Source organism: Lynx canadensis, chromosome E2 (assembly GCF_007474595.2).
Source record: "Lynx canadensis isolate LIC74 chromosome E2, mLynCan4.pri.v2, whole genome shotgun sequence".
Classification (NCBI taxonomy): Eukaryota; Metazoa; Chordata; class Mammalia; order Carnivora; family Felidae; genus Lynx; species Lynx canadensis.
The window spans coordinates 57,403,353-57,420,314 of NC_044317.1; the positions used below are offsets into that span (position 1 = coordinate 57,403,353).

At 42.4% G+C, this 16,962-nt stretch overlaps 1 protein-coding gene across 1 annotated transcript; it reads right to left on the reverse strand.

Moving 5' to 3' along the window:
* Window positions 1–15,421: 15,421 nt before the first annotated feature.
* LOC115502690 (vomeronasal type-1 receptor 2-like) lies at window positions 15,422–16,366 on the reverse strand. The gene has a single exon (XM_030298352.1). The coding sequence runs from the start codon at window positions 16,364–16,366 to the stop codon at window positions 15,422–15,424; it is 945 nt and encodes a 314-aa protein (XP_030154212.1).
* Window positions 16,367–16,962: the final 596 nt, after the last annotated feature.

Consider the following 16,962-nt stretch of genomic DNA (forward strand, 5'->3'; position numbering starts at 1 on the left):
GTCGGGTTACATGCTAACCATGGAGCCTGCTTGGGATTCTCTCTCTGCCCTTCCCCCGCTCACACTCTTTCTCTCTCTCAAAAATAAATTTAAAAAAACCTTAAAATATAAATTTAAAAAACCAAATTATCATCAGAATCTAATCAGGAGAAAGCATCAGTTTTATGCAAATTTCGAACCATCTATAGCTTCCAAGTCCCATAATCTCCAGTGTATTTAAACTGTTTCCTTAGCAATCTAGACAACAAGGTTCTCTTTTTCAGAAAATTCTGAATGATTTTAGACCACGAATGCCATCCTATTTATTTGTGCATTTCCTCATCCTGGTCCATACAGAGCCGATGGAACCTCTGGATGAAACCTATACATTAAATGTTCTTCCACATGGATATATCAGGACCCGAGCTCATCCCTAATCCTGGGTATCAACAGGTCGCTCTGTCACCAAGGGAACATTTCCAACAGCTAAAGGCCATTCCTTCGCGGTGGGAATTGCTCAAGGCGTAAAAGCAGCCAGGCTGCAGAGGGTTGAGAGAAAGCTCTGGGACACAGGGAGAAGGGTCTAAAGACCAAACCCTGACCCTCATGACAAAAACAGGAAAAATAGAAGCTGAAATAAGCCTGTCAGACAGGACCATCAGAGGCAGAGAAATAAACGTTTCCATGTTCTAAAGCCACAATACTTCAGGGGCACCTGGGCGGCTCAGTCGGTTAAGCGGCTAACTCTTGATTTCAGCTCACGTCATGATCTCGTGGTTCATGAGATTGAGTCCTGCATCGGGCTCTGTGCTAAGGGTTCAGATCCTGCTTGGGATTCTTTCCCTCTCTCTCTCTCTTTCTGCCCCTCCCCCATTCTCTTTCTCTCTCTCTCTCAAAAATAAATGTAAAAAAAAAAAAAAATCCATGGTATTTCAGAAGAAGACAAGGACACCACCTGACCCGGGACTCAACATTTACCTGAGAACTTGCCTGTTGCCTTCTCTTCCTTCTCTGGGTTTCTTCTTTAAGTGAGATTATATGAAGGAGCGATGTGTGCATCTTGAGACTATGCCTTAAATGTGCCAGCCCAGCCCCTTCACCTGCTGCCACTACATCGCAGGCAGAGGGACCATGAACTGCAAAAAAGTGCCTGGCTGGCTCAGTCGGTGGGGCATACGAGTCTGCATCTCAGGGGTCATGAGTTCGAGCTCATGTTGGAGGTGAAATTTATGTAAACAACAGCAACAACAACGACAAAAAACAAAAGGTGACCTTCTCCCGACCTTTGTTGCAGGTAAGAACCAGGGTTCATAAGCTCCCACATGGAGATCAGCACATGACTCTCTCCTTTCCTGTGTTCACGTGGCCTCCCCTCCCACAACTCTGGCAACAGCATTGGGATGGTAGCTGCTCCAACCTGCTCCTTCCAAATTCACCTAGAGCAGACCCTTGTTACCTCCCCTTAAGCCAAAGCCCGCACTCAACTCTCATAAGTGCACCTGGGAGCCCTCGTGATCAATCCCAGCCTCACCTTAGAATCACCTGGAGCACGTTATTAAAGTGACATGGAGGGGCGCCTGGGTGGCTCAGGTGGTTAAGCGTCCGACTTCGGCTCAGGTCGTGATCTCACGGCTCGTGGATCCGTGGTTCTCATCTTGTACAGACACAGCACCAGTCCACCACGTTCACAGAACCAGCGTCTTTCCCAGATCCTCTGCCGAGGCCAGAGCCATCTGTAGACTCCTCGTGTCTGTTTTCATCCTCTCTTTTCTCTTTTCAGTTTATGTGATGCCTCTAGTCCGTCCTTACTGGTGGCTGATGAAACGGCGCTGCCCTCATTGATCTCTGCTTCCCGACAGTTAGCACCTTTGTTCTCATGAACGAGGACAGCCGGGTATCCAGGCTCTGCTCTGCCAGTGCCCCAATCTGGTGATCCAGCCCTAAATGTTAGATTTGTCTTTGCAGATGCAAAGTCTAGTCACTTATTCATTTGATTCTTTTTATAATGGTTTCGATGAGATATAATTCATGTGTAAAATCTTCCTTTGGGAAGTGTGCAATTCCATTGATGTGTGTGTGTGTGTGTGTGTGTGTGTGTGTGTGACAAAAGAGTGCAATCATCACAATCTAGATTTATTTTTTTTATGTTTGTTATTTTGAGACAGAGCATGAGCAGGGGAGGGCAGAGAGAGAGGGACACAGGATCCAAAGCAGACTCCATCCATGCTGTCCGTGCAAAGACCATCACAAGGCTTGAACCCACAAACTGTGAGATCGTGACCTGAGTTGAAGTCGGGCGCTCACCTGACTGAGCCACCCAGGTGCCCCCACAATCTTCCCTACAAGGGAATCTTCCCTACAACCCTTGCTCCCTGCTACATCTCCCTAACCCAAATCCTAGTACATTCTCTGCTTCTATTTTTGACATTCCATATACATGATAGTATACAATCTGTGCTCCTTGGGAACTGGCTTATTTACTTAGCATTATGTCTAAAAGATTCGTCTATGTTGTAGCGTATAATGGTGCCTCATTCTTTTTAAATTTCTGACGATGAGTCTATGAATACACTACATTTTATTTCCCCACAAATCTGTTCACAGATATTGGGTTGTTTCTACTTTTCAACAGTTAGGAATGATGTCATGAACTGGTTGCACAAATTTTTTTGCGTGCACCTATGTCGATTCATTCATCCGAGCTTTGAATCATATCAAATGTGTGCATACCATGGGAATGCTAGTTTGGGTAAAATATTGACTCTGCTGTGCTGATGGGGGTCTCTGCAGGGTTATGGAGGAGCCAGTGCTACCCTCTGGCTGTGAGGCTAATGGGTGTTCATGGCGGTGGCATCACTGACCTGGGGGGAATGTGATGGACATACCTCCACGTTATGACACTGCAGATATCACTGTCCTGCTGAACTCCTGTGGTCTCTCTTGGCCAGAAGATTCTCCACTCATGCGGAGAATGGAGTTTCAGAAAGCTGCCAAAGCTGCTGAAATGTTTGCTAGTATTTTTATCATTTTGGAGGGAGAGTTGATTAAGTGTGGTCTCTCCCTGCAGTTCCTGTCCATATCTCTTCGCTGGATCCTGGAGTGGTTCACGCACAGCCTTGCGCGGCCACAGGACGGTTTTGAGACTGAGTCTGCATTTACAGAGCTCAGAATTCAATAGGCATGGCAGGCACCCAACAGACCATTATGAAATATGCATGCGTGGTTCCTTTCTCTTTATTTCAATGGGGAAGTTCTGGGTCTATGTTAAGGAACTTTTCAGGGAATTTGGAGGAGACCTGGGAAATACAACTTGGAAAAAAATGGACTGAATTTTGATATATTCAGAATGTTTCTTTTTTTCTTAAGATTTTGGTGGGGGGCATCTGCATGGCTCAGTGTGACTGTTGATTTTGACTCACATCATGGTCTCATGATTGTGGAATGGGGCCCCACCTCAGGCTCTGTGCTGAGCATGGAACCTGCTTGGGATTCTCTCTCTCTCTCTCTCTCTCTCCCTCTCTCCCTCTCTCCCTCTCTCCCTCTCTCCCTCCCCCCCCTCTGCCCCTCTCCCTGACTTGCACACTCTCTCTGTCACTAGAATAATTAAAAAAAAAAACAGATATTTTAAATTTTTAAGTAATCTCCACACCCAACATGGGGCTTAAACTCACGACCATGAGATTAAGAGTTGCACACTCTTCCAACTGAGCCAGCCAGGTGCCCTTATTTTTTTTAAAGATTATTTTAGGGGCACCTAGGTGGCTCAGTCAGTTGAGCATCTGACTTCGACTCAGGTCATGACCACACATTTGTGGGTGTGAGCCCCGTGTCAGGTTCTGTGCTGACAGTTCAAAGACTGGAACCTGCTTTGGATTCTGTGTCTTCCTCTCTCTCTCTGCCCCTCCCCCACTCACACTATGTCTCTCTCTTTCTCTCAAAAATAAACATTAAAAAAATGTTTTTAAAAATAATATAAAATTTTTAAAAGATTTTACTTTTTTAGACCTTTTTTCAAAGTTCATTTATTTTTTTTTTATTTTTTTTTCAACGTTTATTTATTTTTGGGACAGAGAGAGACAGAGCATGAACGGGGGAGGGGCAGAGAGAAGGGAGACACAGAATCGGAAACAGGCTCCAGGCTCCAAGCCATCAGCCCAGAGCCTGACGCGGGGCTCGAACCCACGGACCACGAGATTGTGACCTGGCTGAAGTCGGATGCTTAACCGACTGCGCCACCCAGGCGCCCCCAAAGTTCATTTATTTTTGAGAGAGTATGTGCACACACGCACAAGCACGGGAGGGGCAGAGAGACAGGGGGACAGAGGATCCAAAACAGGCTCTAAGATGATAGCAGAGAGCCCAATGCAGGGACTCAAACAGCCCAATATGGGACTCAAACTCACGATCCGTGAGATCATGACACGAGACCTGAGCCGAAGCTGGATGCTTAACTGACTAAGCCACCCAGATACTCTGATTTTATTTCATTTTTTAAGTAATCTCTACAACCAACATGGGGCTTGAACTCACAACCTGAAATCAAGAGTCACATGCTCAACCAACTGAGCCATGTTTTCTATATTTTCATATTAGTGTTTTCTGTATTTTCAAGGGATAGTTCAGTTTCCTTCACTAAACACTATTTTTCTTTTCTTTTTTTTTAATTTTTTTTTTCAACATTTATTTATTTTTGGGACAGAGAGAGACAGAGCATGAACGGGGGAGGGGCAGAGAGAGAGGGAGACACAGAATCGGAAACAGGCTCCAGGCTCTGAGCCATCAACCCAGAGCCCGACGCGGGGCTCGAACTCACGGACCGCGAGATCGTGACCTGGCTGAAGTTGGACGCTTAACCGACTGCGCCACCCAGGCGCCCCTAAACACTATTTTTCAAAACAGAGGAAAAGAGGCACTGAATATATCTTATTTAATTAATATACCTTGATAGTAAAGTTTTTGGGTTTTTTTTTGTTTGTTTGTTTTTTGCGGTTTTTTTTTTTGTTTGGATCATTTTTTGGTTTTTGTGAGTTTTTCTTTTTTTTCTTTTGATATTAAAACTTTTAAAAGAACCAACAACTGATGAATTTGTGTTTAAAATGGATAACACAACTGCATAGATTTTTTTTGAAGAATAGAGGACTTGTGACTATACATTTTGCAGAGCATTTGTGACTGATGCACCATACTACAAATAGATGCTTGAATAGTCTCAGCAAACTACTTGATAATTGTTAACAGTTGTTCGTATTTTATAACGCAGATGTATCCAGCCTCTTAGGTTCAGCATGATCCCAGTCAACAAGTACTAGTAAATTTCATGTCGATGCTCAGACATTAGAGCAGTCCCATAAGTCACAAACGAATCTCAAGAATTAATCTCTAGTATCACCACTTGTACTCAGGAATATACTGGGATTTGTAGCCATAAAATAAGATGATAAAATACAAAAGACGAATCTTAATAAAAACAGGGATGGGGGGGTACCTGGCTGGCTCAGTCGGTAGAGCATGTGACTCTTGATCTCAGGGTCGTGAGTTTGAGCCCCATGTTGGGCGTAGAGATTACTTAAAATCTGTTTTTTAATGTTTATTTATTTATTTTGAGAGAGAACAAGATAGAGAGCAACTGGGGGAGGGGCAGAGAGAGAGTGAGACAGAGAATCCCAAGCAGGCTCCATGCTGTCAGCACAGAGCCTAACACAGGGCTCGATCCCATGAACCGAAAGATCATGACCTGAGCCAAAATCAGGAGTCGGTTGCTTAACTGACGGAGCCACCCAGGCATCCCCCAAACTAAAATCTTTTAAAAAATAATAATAATAATAAGTTTCATGCAATACTGGATGTGTGTGCATGTATGTGTGACTGGGTACAATGATAATATAAATGACAATATAAGAGATCAATGGACTCTTTGATCAATTGGACAAAAGATCAATTATTTTTTTAATGTTTATTTTTCAGAGAGAGAGAGAGTGCAAGCAGGGGAGGGGCAGAGAGAGGGAGACACAGAATGTGAAGCAGGCTCCAGGCTCTGAGCTGTCAGCACAGAGCCTGACGCAGGGCTCCAACCCACACTGTGAGATCATGACCTGAGCCGAAGTCAGACTCTTACCCAACTGAGCCATCAAGGCACTGCAGACAGTTTTAATAGTAAGAGTGTCACTAAGGTGAGGGAACTGAAGAAGATGGACACAAAAAGGTTGAGGGACCGACCACATACAGCCACACATTAAAAATGAATAATCCTGATGGATTTGGCTCTGAAATGAAAAATAGGCTAGAAGGAAAAATAGGCTAGACACATATATGTGGAGACATGGTTTTTGAATATGTGACAGGTGTGGTATACAAAAGAAAGAAGGAAAAAGTAAATTGGGCTTTACCAAAATTAAATTAATTTATGCAGGGGCGCCTGGATGGCTCAGTCAGTTAAGCATCTGACTCTTGATTTCGGCTCATGTCATGATCTCATGGTTCATGAGAGGGAGCCCTGTGCTGGTGTGGAAGCCTGTTTGCAATTCTCTCTCCCTCTGTTCCTCCCCCATTCATGTGTATGCACACATGTGCATGCATTCTCTCTCACAAAAAGAAAAAAAATATATATATATATATATGTATTGAGGGATACTATCAAGGAAGTGAAAAGACAACCCATCTGGGAGAAAACATTGGTGAGTTATATAACTGATAAGGTTCTGATGTCCAAAATATATAAAGAACTCTTACAACTCAAAACAAGCAAACAACAACAAAAAAAACTTTAAGATAAGCAAAATAATTGAATAAATATTTGCAGAAATAGAAAAACCCATCCTAAAACGAATAAGGAATGTCAAGAGTCCCCAAATAACCAAAACAATCCTAAAAAAAAGAGCAAAGTTGGAGGATTTGCACTTTCTGATTTCAAAACTTACCGCAAAGTTAGAGTAATCAAAACAGTGTGTTGTGGACCATACATAATACACAGGCCATATGCTAATGGAATAAAACAGAGAACCCAGAAATAACCCTTGTATATATGTCAGAATATTTTTGACAAGGGTGCTAGGACAGACTTTTTTTTTTAAATTTTTTTTAATGTTTATTTATTCTTGAGACAGAGACAGAGCGTCAAGAGGGGAGGGGCAGAGAGAGAGGGAGACACAGAATCTGAAGCAGGCTCCGGGCTCCGAGCTGTCAGCACAGAGCCCGACGCGGGGCTCGAACTCACGGACCGGGAGATCATGACCTGAGCTGAAGTCGGACGCTTAACCAACTGAGCCACCCAGGCGCCCCTAGGACAGACTTTTTAACAAGTGGTGCCAGGAAAACCTGATATCCACACGCAGAAGAATGAAGTTGGATCCTTACTTTACACTAAACACAAAAAACTAATCCAAGAGGATCAAAAACCTAAACATAAAAGCTAAAACAATAAAGCTCTTACAAGGAAACAAGGTTACATGACCTTGGACATAGCATTGTCTCTTAGATTTGACACCAAAAGCACAGGCAGCAAAAGAAAAAAGAGAAACAGATAAAATACACTTTATCAAAAGTAAAAGCTTTTGTGCATCCTAGTACGTTATTAAACGAGTACAAAGGCAACCCAAAGAATGAAGAAAATATTTGCAGATCAGGTATCTGATGAAGAGTTATAGCCAGAATACATAAATAACTCTTACACTTCAACAACAAGCCCAATTAAAAAAGAGTCGTAGGACTTGAACACACATTTCTCTGAAAAAGAGACACAAATGATGTTCAACATCATTAAACACACATTAAAAAATATTCAACATCACTAATCATTACAGAAATGAAAATCAAAACCTCATTGGTACACCACTTCACACCCATTAGGATGATGATTACATACAGACAAAAAAAAAAACAAACAAAAACAAGAAATACCAGCATTGGTGAGGATATGAAGAAGTTGTAACTCTTGGGTATTCCCAGAAACAAGGCAAAATGGTGCAGTTGCTATGCTTTTCCTCAAAAAGTTAAACACATGGGGCGCCTGGCTGGCTCAGTCAGAAGAGCCTGTGACTGTTGATCTCAGAGTTGTGAGTTCGAGCCCCACACTGGGTGAAGAGATTGGTTAAAAAAAATAAAATCTTGGGGAAAAAAAAAAAAACATTAAAACACATGATTACCATATGATCCAGAATTCCACCTGTAGGTATATGCTCATGAGGACTGAAGTAAGGGACTCAGATTTCATACTCTTGTGTGATAATCACCTGGAAGTGTTATGTTGTTTTTTCATTACAGAGTTAATTTTTTTTATTTTTTAAATATTTATTTTTGAGAGAGAGAGAGACAGAGAGAGAGAGAGAGAGAGAGAGAGACAGAGCACGAGCAGGGGAGGGGCAGAGAGAGAGGGAGACATGGAACCCGAAGCAGGCTCCAGGCTCTGAGCTGTCAGCACAGAGCCCCAGGCGGGGCTCGACTCCACGGACCATGAGATCATGACCTGAGCCAAAGTCTGACGCCCAGCCAACTGAGCCACCCAGGCGCCCCTAATTTTGTAAATGTTTTAAATTCCTGCTTTGAATAATATGGAAAGGAAATAAAGCATTGATGCATCACTATGAATATGTTTACAAGAATTGTTTTAGTTCATTGCTGACTTCATTTTGATTAAAAAGGTAATATTTGCCACCTATATTCACAGGTAAAAGGAGCTTGTAAACTGTCCTACAGTAAAATCCAGCTATTTCAGATCCGAGACAGAGTTTTCTCCGTATATTATTAAGGTAGAGGGAGCATGTGAGTGAAAGATAGACCTTGGTCAATGATTCTCACCTCTGGAATGACTGAAATCTACATTAAAAAAAATTTTTTTAATGGTTATTTTATTTTGAGAGAGAGAGACAGACAGAGGATGATCAGGGGAGGGACAGAGAGAGAGGGAGACACAGATCCGAAGCAGGCTCCAGGCTCCGAGCTGTCAGCACAGAGCCTGACGCGGGCTCGAACTCACAAACTGTGAGATCAGACCTGAGCCGAAGTCGGATGCTCAACCGACAGAGCCACCCAGGCGCCCCTGAAATCTACATTTGAAAAAATGTTTATTTATTTAATTTAGAAAGAGAAAGAGAGCATGAGCAGGGAGAGGTGCGGAGAGAGGGTGAGGGAGAGTGAGAGAGCGAGAGAGGGAGAGAATCCAAGCAGACTCCATGTTAACAGTACATGGAGCTGGATCTCACGACCCATGAGGTCATGACCTGAGCTGACATCAAGAGTCAGCTCTTCAACCGACTGAGCCACCCAGGCACCCCTGGAACCTAAAAATTTAGGCTGAAGAGTTAATGATTGTAAAATCCACATTTTTCAGAATACCTCAAATATTTACACATAAAAGATTTTTAAATTACATCACCAAAAAATACATCTATGGAGTATTTATGCATTGTAGTGTAATTGGCAAAGTTGAAACAACCCAAATGTTTAACAACTAATTGTTGGATTAACAAACTGGGGCATATCAGGACGCTTGAGTGGCCCAGTCAGTTAGGCATCTGACTTCAGCTCAGGTCATGATCTCGCAGTTCGTGAGTTCGAGCCCCACGTCGGGCTCTGTGCTGACAGCTCAGAGCCTGGAGCCTGCTTCGGATTCCGTGTCTCCCTGTACTGTCTGCCCCTCCCCCAGTCACTCTCTGTCCTCTCAAATATAAATAAACATTAAAAAATTCTTAAATAAAAAATTTTTAAAAAACTGTGGCATATCCATACAACGAAATGTCACTCAGGAATAAAAAGGAATGAACTAGGGGCGCCTGGGTGGCGCAGTCGGTTAAGCGTCCAACTCAGCCAGGTCACGATCTCGCGGTCCGTGAGTTCGAGCCCCGCGTCGGGCTCTGGGCTGATGCTCAGAGCCTGGAGCCTGTTTCCGATTCTGTGTCTCCCTCTCTCTCTGCCCCTCCCCCGTTCCATGCTCTGTCTCTCTCTGTCCCAAAATAAATAAACGTTGAAAAAAAAAATTAAAAAAAAAAAAGGAATGAACTATTAATCTACAGCACAGCATGGGTTAATATCAAGGCATTATGCTGAGTGAAAGAAACCAGTTTCAAAAGGTTATATAACGTATGGTCCAATTATATGATATTATGAATAATGTAAAAATCTGATGGAAATTAGATTGGAGAATCCAGGTGTGAGCCTGGGGGAGATATGATTTCAGAGAGGCATGAGGAAATAATCTCTGGAGTGATGGCTAATCTCGGTACCTGATCACGCACAGGCTTCTAAGAGGTGGGCGACATGAACAGGACCCAAGAGCAACCAATAACAGCTCTGTCTCCAGCATGGTCCGCCTCCATCCTGGAAAATTCTGGGCTTGCAGGGTTCTAGCAGCGTCTGCTGCATGAGGCCTCTTTCGCTCAATATTCCCAGGGAGGGTATGACATCATATGGTCAACATGCCCAAGTTTGTGATTCTACCTCCATGACAATATTGGATGTGTGAGCCCCCAAGGAAATGAAAATCAAGTATGAGTCAGAGTGAAATGAAATACACTTTATTAAAAATCTCTCCCTTCTGATGATTCTACCCTAAATAAAGTCTAAGGGACATTAGTTAAAAAAAATAAGTGTAGTTGGGAATGCAAGCTGGTGCCGCCACTCTGGAAAACAGTATGGAGGTTCCTCAAAAAACTAAAAATAGAACTACCCTATGACCCAGCAATTGCACTACTAGGTATTTATCCAAGGGATACAGATGTGCTGTTTCGAAGGGACACATGCACCCCCATGTTTATAGCAGCACTATCAACAATAGTCAAAGTATGGAAAGAGCCCAAATGTCATCGATGGATGAATGGGTAAAGAAGGTGTGGTATAAATAAATGATGGAGTATTACTCGGCAATCAAAAAGAATGAAATCTTGCATTTGCAACTATGTGGATGGAACTGGAGGGTATTATGCTAAGTGAAATTAGTCAGTCAAAGAAAGACAAAAATCATATGACTTCACTCATATGAGGACTTCAGGAGACAAAACAGATGAACAAAAGGGAAGGGAAACAAAAATAATATAAAAACAGGGAGGGGGACAAAACAGAAGAGACTCGTAAATATGGAGAACAAACTGAGGGTTATGGGAGGAGTGGTGGGAGTGGGGATGGGCTAAATGGGTAAGGGGCATTAAGGAATCTACTCCTGAAATCATTGTTTCACTATACACTAATTTGGATGTAAATTTTAGAAAAATAAAAAATAAAATTGAAATGTATGAATGAATGAATGAATGAATGAATGAATGTAGGTGTACCTGGGTGGCTCAGTTGGTTAAGCGTCCAACTCTTGATTTTGGCTCAGGTCAAGCAAGTTCATGAGTTCAAGCCCGTCACTAGGCTCTGAACTGACAGCACAGAGTCTGCTTGGGATTCTCTCTCTCCTTCTCTCTCTGCTCCTCTCCTGATCTCTCTCTCAAAGAAATAAAAATTTAAAAAATAAATATCAACAAGTAAATTTTTAGGTTCCATCTGAAATGAGGTCATAGACTTTTGTAATGATCTTTACGATGTGCCATAAAAATGTTTTTGAAGACGCTTATGTATCACAAAATCCCAAAATTCTCAGATGAAAGTTGAAGCTATAAATATCTGCTAAGACCAGAGAATAGAAACAAACACTATGAACTAGTTCTGTAAGGACCCTCTGGATCCCTTGCCTGTTCTCAGTCCTGATGCAATGATCCTGGCACTAATAGTAACTTTGGACTCGTGAAGGGAAGAATGAGCACTTTGTTAGGTTATTTTTTTGCCCTTTAGCAGAACTCGGTGTGCATGTTGAGGCCAATACAAACATGTGACATGGGCATACAAAATACTGCTTGTCTGACCTCATAAACTGGGGAATTCCTGATGCCCTCCAGGGATTTTTATCCCACAAAGCAATTTAATAGGGCAAAAGGGAACATTAACTAGTTTTCTCAATGTACCTTATATCTCAATGATACAAATAAAAATGGAACAAGGGGCACTTGTACCCCAATGTTCATAGCAGCACTCTCAACAATAGCCAAATTATGGAAAGAGCCTAAATGCCCATCAACTGATGAATGGATAAAGAAATTGTGGTTTATATACACAATGGAATACTACGTGGCAATGAGAAAAAATGAAATATGGCCTTTTGTAGCAACGTGGATGGAACTGGAGAGTGTGATGCTAAGTGAAATAAGCCATACAGAGAAAGACAGATACCATATGGTTTCACTCTTATGTGGATCCTGAGAAACTTAACAGGAACCCATGGGGGAGGGGAAGGAAAAAAAAAAAAAAAAAAGAGGCTAGAGTGGGAGAGAGCCAAAGCATAAGAGACTGTTAAAAACTGAGAACAAACTGAGGGTTGATGGGGGGTGGGAGGGAGGGGAGGGTGGGTGATGGGTATTGAGGAGGGCACCTTTTGGGATGAGCACTGGGTGTTGTATGGAAACCAATTTGTCAATAAATTTCATATATATAAAATAAATAAATAAATAAATAAAATACAAAAAAAAATGGAACAAATAAATGAGGGAGAACAGACAAATATTTCTTACAGAAGAATGTTAAATAGTATACACGGGTATTCCTCTTTCCAAGAGGTGGAGATTAGTTCACCTGCTCTTTCCAAGAGGTGGAGATCAGTTCACCCGCTCCCACACCATTGTGTTTGGGCTAAACCTATCAACTCCCTTCCAATCAATACAGAATGGGAATGGACAGATAGAAATTTTATAGTGGAGAAACTGGAAAACACTACCAACACTTGATAACCAAGTGGTCGAGATCGACATAGCCGGTGATAAGTAAAGATTAATGATTAATGAATAATTCATTTCCAGTGATATGATGTGATGAGATGTTTTTTCTAAGTAAGCATTGTCTAATCAAAGAAAAACATCAGACAAAACAAATTTTAGAGGTATCCTAGATAGTACCTGAACAGTCCTCCACATACCTGTCAAGTTCATAAAATTCTAGGAGACTGAGAATCAGAGAACAGAGGAAGTTGGAGACACATGTCGGCTGAATGTAATGTGGTATTCTGGACTGGATCCTGGAAGAGAAAAAAAAAAAGACATTCGTGTTAAAACTGATGAAATAAGAATAAAGTCTACAATTCAATTTACAGTGCGGTGCCAGGGCTGGTTTCTTAGTTTTCCAAAATGTACCGTGGAAACCATGGAAATGTAAGATGTTAGTAACAGGAGAGACAGGGGGAGGGGAAGATGGGAATTCTATGTTCTTTGCTACTTTCCTGCAAATTTAGACAGATTACAAAGTAAAAAAATTACATTAAAATTGCAACCATTTATAAGTTAATTACAGATATTTACATTAAATTATGTTGGGGTGCCCGGGTGACTGGTTCGATTGAGCGTCTGACTTTGGCTCGGGTCATGATTTTGCAGTTCATGAGTTCGAGGGCCACGTCAGGCACTGTGCTGACAGCTCTGAGCCTGGAGCCTGCTTCAGATTCTGTGTCTCCCTCTCTCTCTGCTGTTCCCCCACTCACACACACACACACTCTCTCTCTCTCTCTCAAAAACAAAAAATACATTAAATTATGTCTGAGTTGATATCTACTGTTTTCTTTTGAATGTGTCCATTTGCTCTGTTGGGTGATTTCAAAAGTGGGAAAGCTCATTAAGCAAAATGGATTCAATAGATTCACGTCTTTGGTCTCCAGATGGCTACTCCTCTGCTAATCCAAGCTTAATGAAGAGTTCCTCTATAAGCTTGTCTCCCCCACTTGGAAATGCAGGCACCCGCCTTGGAATCGACTTCTCATCAACCAGCCTGTTGGCACCAAGACCGATCCCAGAACAACTGACCTTCCAAAGACCCTGAATATTAATTCATTCTCATCACAGACATAAAATGTCTACTTAATGTTAGCCTTCTACCTCCACTCTTTTTACATCTCAGCTAACATATCATCCTGCCTTGGCCTTTGTCTCCTCAGAATTCCAAGGTTGCACTGGAAATATTTTTAACATGCTCATCTTTCTCCACACACGTTTTCTTTTTTCTTTTTTTAATTTTTATTTACTTTTGAAAGAGAGCAAGAGACAGAGTGCGAGCAGGGGAGGGGAGGGGCAGAGAGAGAGGGAGACACAGAATGTGAAGCAGGCTCCAGGCTCTGAGCTGTCAGCACAGAGCCCAACGCGGGGCTCGAACCCATGAACCGTGAGGTCATGACCTGAGCTGAAGTCAGATGCTTAACTGACTGAGCCACCCAGGTGCCCCAACACACATGTTTTCTAATTTCAAACTACTACTGTTCTCTAAGAATGTGAGACACAATATTCACAACCTGGTTGTCATTGTCCTTAACAATGAAAACCTAATTTTACCTCCAGCTTCACCTCAGGACACTTGCATTACGTTACAGGGATGCGGAACCCTCTGCCCTGAATTCCTCGAAGGAACACCCCACAGGTATTCCTCTTACAGGCACAACTAGTCTTACGATCACATGGCCAGTAAATCCCAAGGAAATTTGATATGTCACATTAAAAATTATACATCCAGGGTGCCTGGCTGGCTCTGTCGGTTAAGCGCCCGACTCTTGACTTTGGCTCAGGTCATGACCTCACGGTTCATTAGATTGATCCTGAGTTGGGGGTCTGTGCTGACAGCACAAAGCCTGCTTGGAATTCTCACTCTCCCTCTCTCTCTCTTTGTCCCTCCGCCATTCATGCTCTATCTCTCTCAAAATAAATAAATAAGCATTTTAAAAAATTATACACCCAAAGACATTTCCAGTAACTCTACGTTATTTCAGGACCGTTTTATTTATTGGACTCTGAATTTCTCCACGACCAGCATTAATAAAATGTAATTACATGAGTACTTACATAATTATTACATTTACAATGGCTGTTATTTACTCCTTATTGTTGTAGCAGAAGCTCTGTCTTATTCAAAACTATAAAATAAGACTGACTGGGGCGACTTGGTGGCTCACTTGGTTAAACATCTGACTCTTGGTTTGGGCTTGGGTCATGATCTCACAGTTTCATGAGTTCGAGCCCTACATCGGACTCTGCACTGACAGTGCAGAACCTGCTTGGGATTCTCTCTCTCCCCTCTCTCTTTCTCTGTCCCTCCCCCATTTGCTCTGTCTCTTTCTCTCTCAAAATAAATAAACTTAAAAAAATTTTTTTAATAAAATAAGACTATTTTACTGAAGATTTCTTGAAGGATGAGTATAACAAGTGGCTGAACACTGGGGTGCCTGGGTGGCTCAGTCAGCTTAGCATCTGACTTCAGATCAGGTCATGCTCTCACGGTTCATGGGTTCAAGCCCCATGTTGGGCTCCGTGCTGACAGCTCAGAGCCTAGAGCCTGCTTTGCATTCTGTGTCTCACTTTCTCTCTCATGCTGTCTGTTTCTCTCTCTCAAAAACAAATGAACATTAAAAAAAAAATGTGGCTGAACACAGTGCAAACCAGACAATTTATATTTCTCTGATGAGACGAGGGAAGTGTGTATTTCTTCCCATGCACACAGAGAAGAATCTGGATACAGAGTGGTTGTGACTCAGGAGAATAAAGGGGCAGGCAGTTGGGAAACCTGAATTGATTAGGGCAGAGATGGTCATCAGCCACCAGCAGGTCTCATAAAAAACAGAAAAATAAATGTAAATAATGGAGGAGAAGGTGTAAAAAGATACAAAGGTGCTCACCAGGACAAGGATACTTTGAGTGGCTCTGATCTCAGGGGAGGACGTAGGGGGCACTTTGGTTCTATGAATGTGTTGGACCTGATGCCTGTGCTTGTGCAGGATGGAAACCATGAACACACTGGCCCAAGTTATGAGCCCCAAGGATAAAACATCATGGACAGATAACAATAACATATATAGTAAGTCTGTGTGTTTGTCATGCAGTTTAGAAGTACAGTATCCCAAGTCCATAGTTCTTGAAGTGTTTCTGCTGTTCCATTTGTCAGTCACATACACAGGAACCATAATATGGAGTATTATGTTCAGAGTCCAACAGAGGATATTTGAGGGGCCAACGTATTGGGAAGCTTTCCCTTTAAGCATTGCCCACCTGGAGCCCCAGGGACTGATGGTGATGGCTTGGAAGACACTCAAGAGGCAGGTGGTGTCCATGGACATACCCCGGGCCACTCTGTGAACAAAGAAAACAACTTTGCATCCAAAGTCACTGAGAAAAGATTTCGGCTCAAAAGCTGCCATGGTCTCTGGGATCCCTCGAGAGAGAATGACCAAGGAGTTGATTAAAGTCAAGTGCCTGAGAATCAAGCCTGTGGACTTTGCCCCGTATCCCCTGAGGTAATGGGACGTAAAATGGTAGAAGAGCCAGAAGTTTCCCAGGATTCCAACAACCATCTGGAATAAGAAGATCAGAGCAAATTTCACATCTGTTGAGGCCATTCTGTCATTTTCCAGGGTTCAGGGTTCGCATTCACAAAGAGAAGACTCTACATGAAAACAGGAGTTGTGGGCTAATGGTTCGTGGAAAATAAATTTAAAATTCTCCACGTGCTACTACTTTTCTCTGAAAATTTCTTTCAAATGCACACATGTTCTTTGATTCAAAGATTTCCAAGTTCAGGGGCGCATGGGTGGCTCAGTCAGATAAGCGTCCGACTTCGGCTCAGGTCATGTTCTCGTGGTTCGTGAGTTCAAGCCCTGAGTCAGGCTCTGTGCTAACGGCTCAGAATCTGGAGCCTGCTTTGGATTCTGTGTCTCCCAATCTCTGCCCCTCTCCTTCTTGTGCTCTGTCTCTCTTCCTCTCAAAATAAATAAACATTAAAAAACACTAAAAAAAAAAAGAAAGATTTCCATGTTTAACATATTGCTTTATATAGTTCTCATTTACTCTTTTTTTTAATTTTTAAAAAACGTTTTTTTATTTATTTTTGAGACAGAGGGAGAGTACGAGCAGGGGAGGGACAGAGAGAGAGGGAGACACAGAATCAGCAGTGGTCTCCAGGCTCTGAGCTGACACAGGGCTCGAACTCACAGAC

Bases quoted from the DNA above. Each gene is read 5' to 3' on its own strand.
- LOC115502690 (XM_030298352.1), bottom strand. From the start codon at position 16,366: ATGGCCTCAACAGATGTGAAATTTGCTCTGATCTTCTTATTCCAGATG.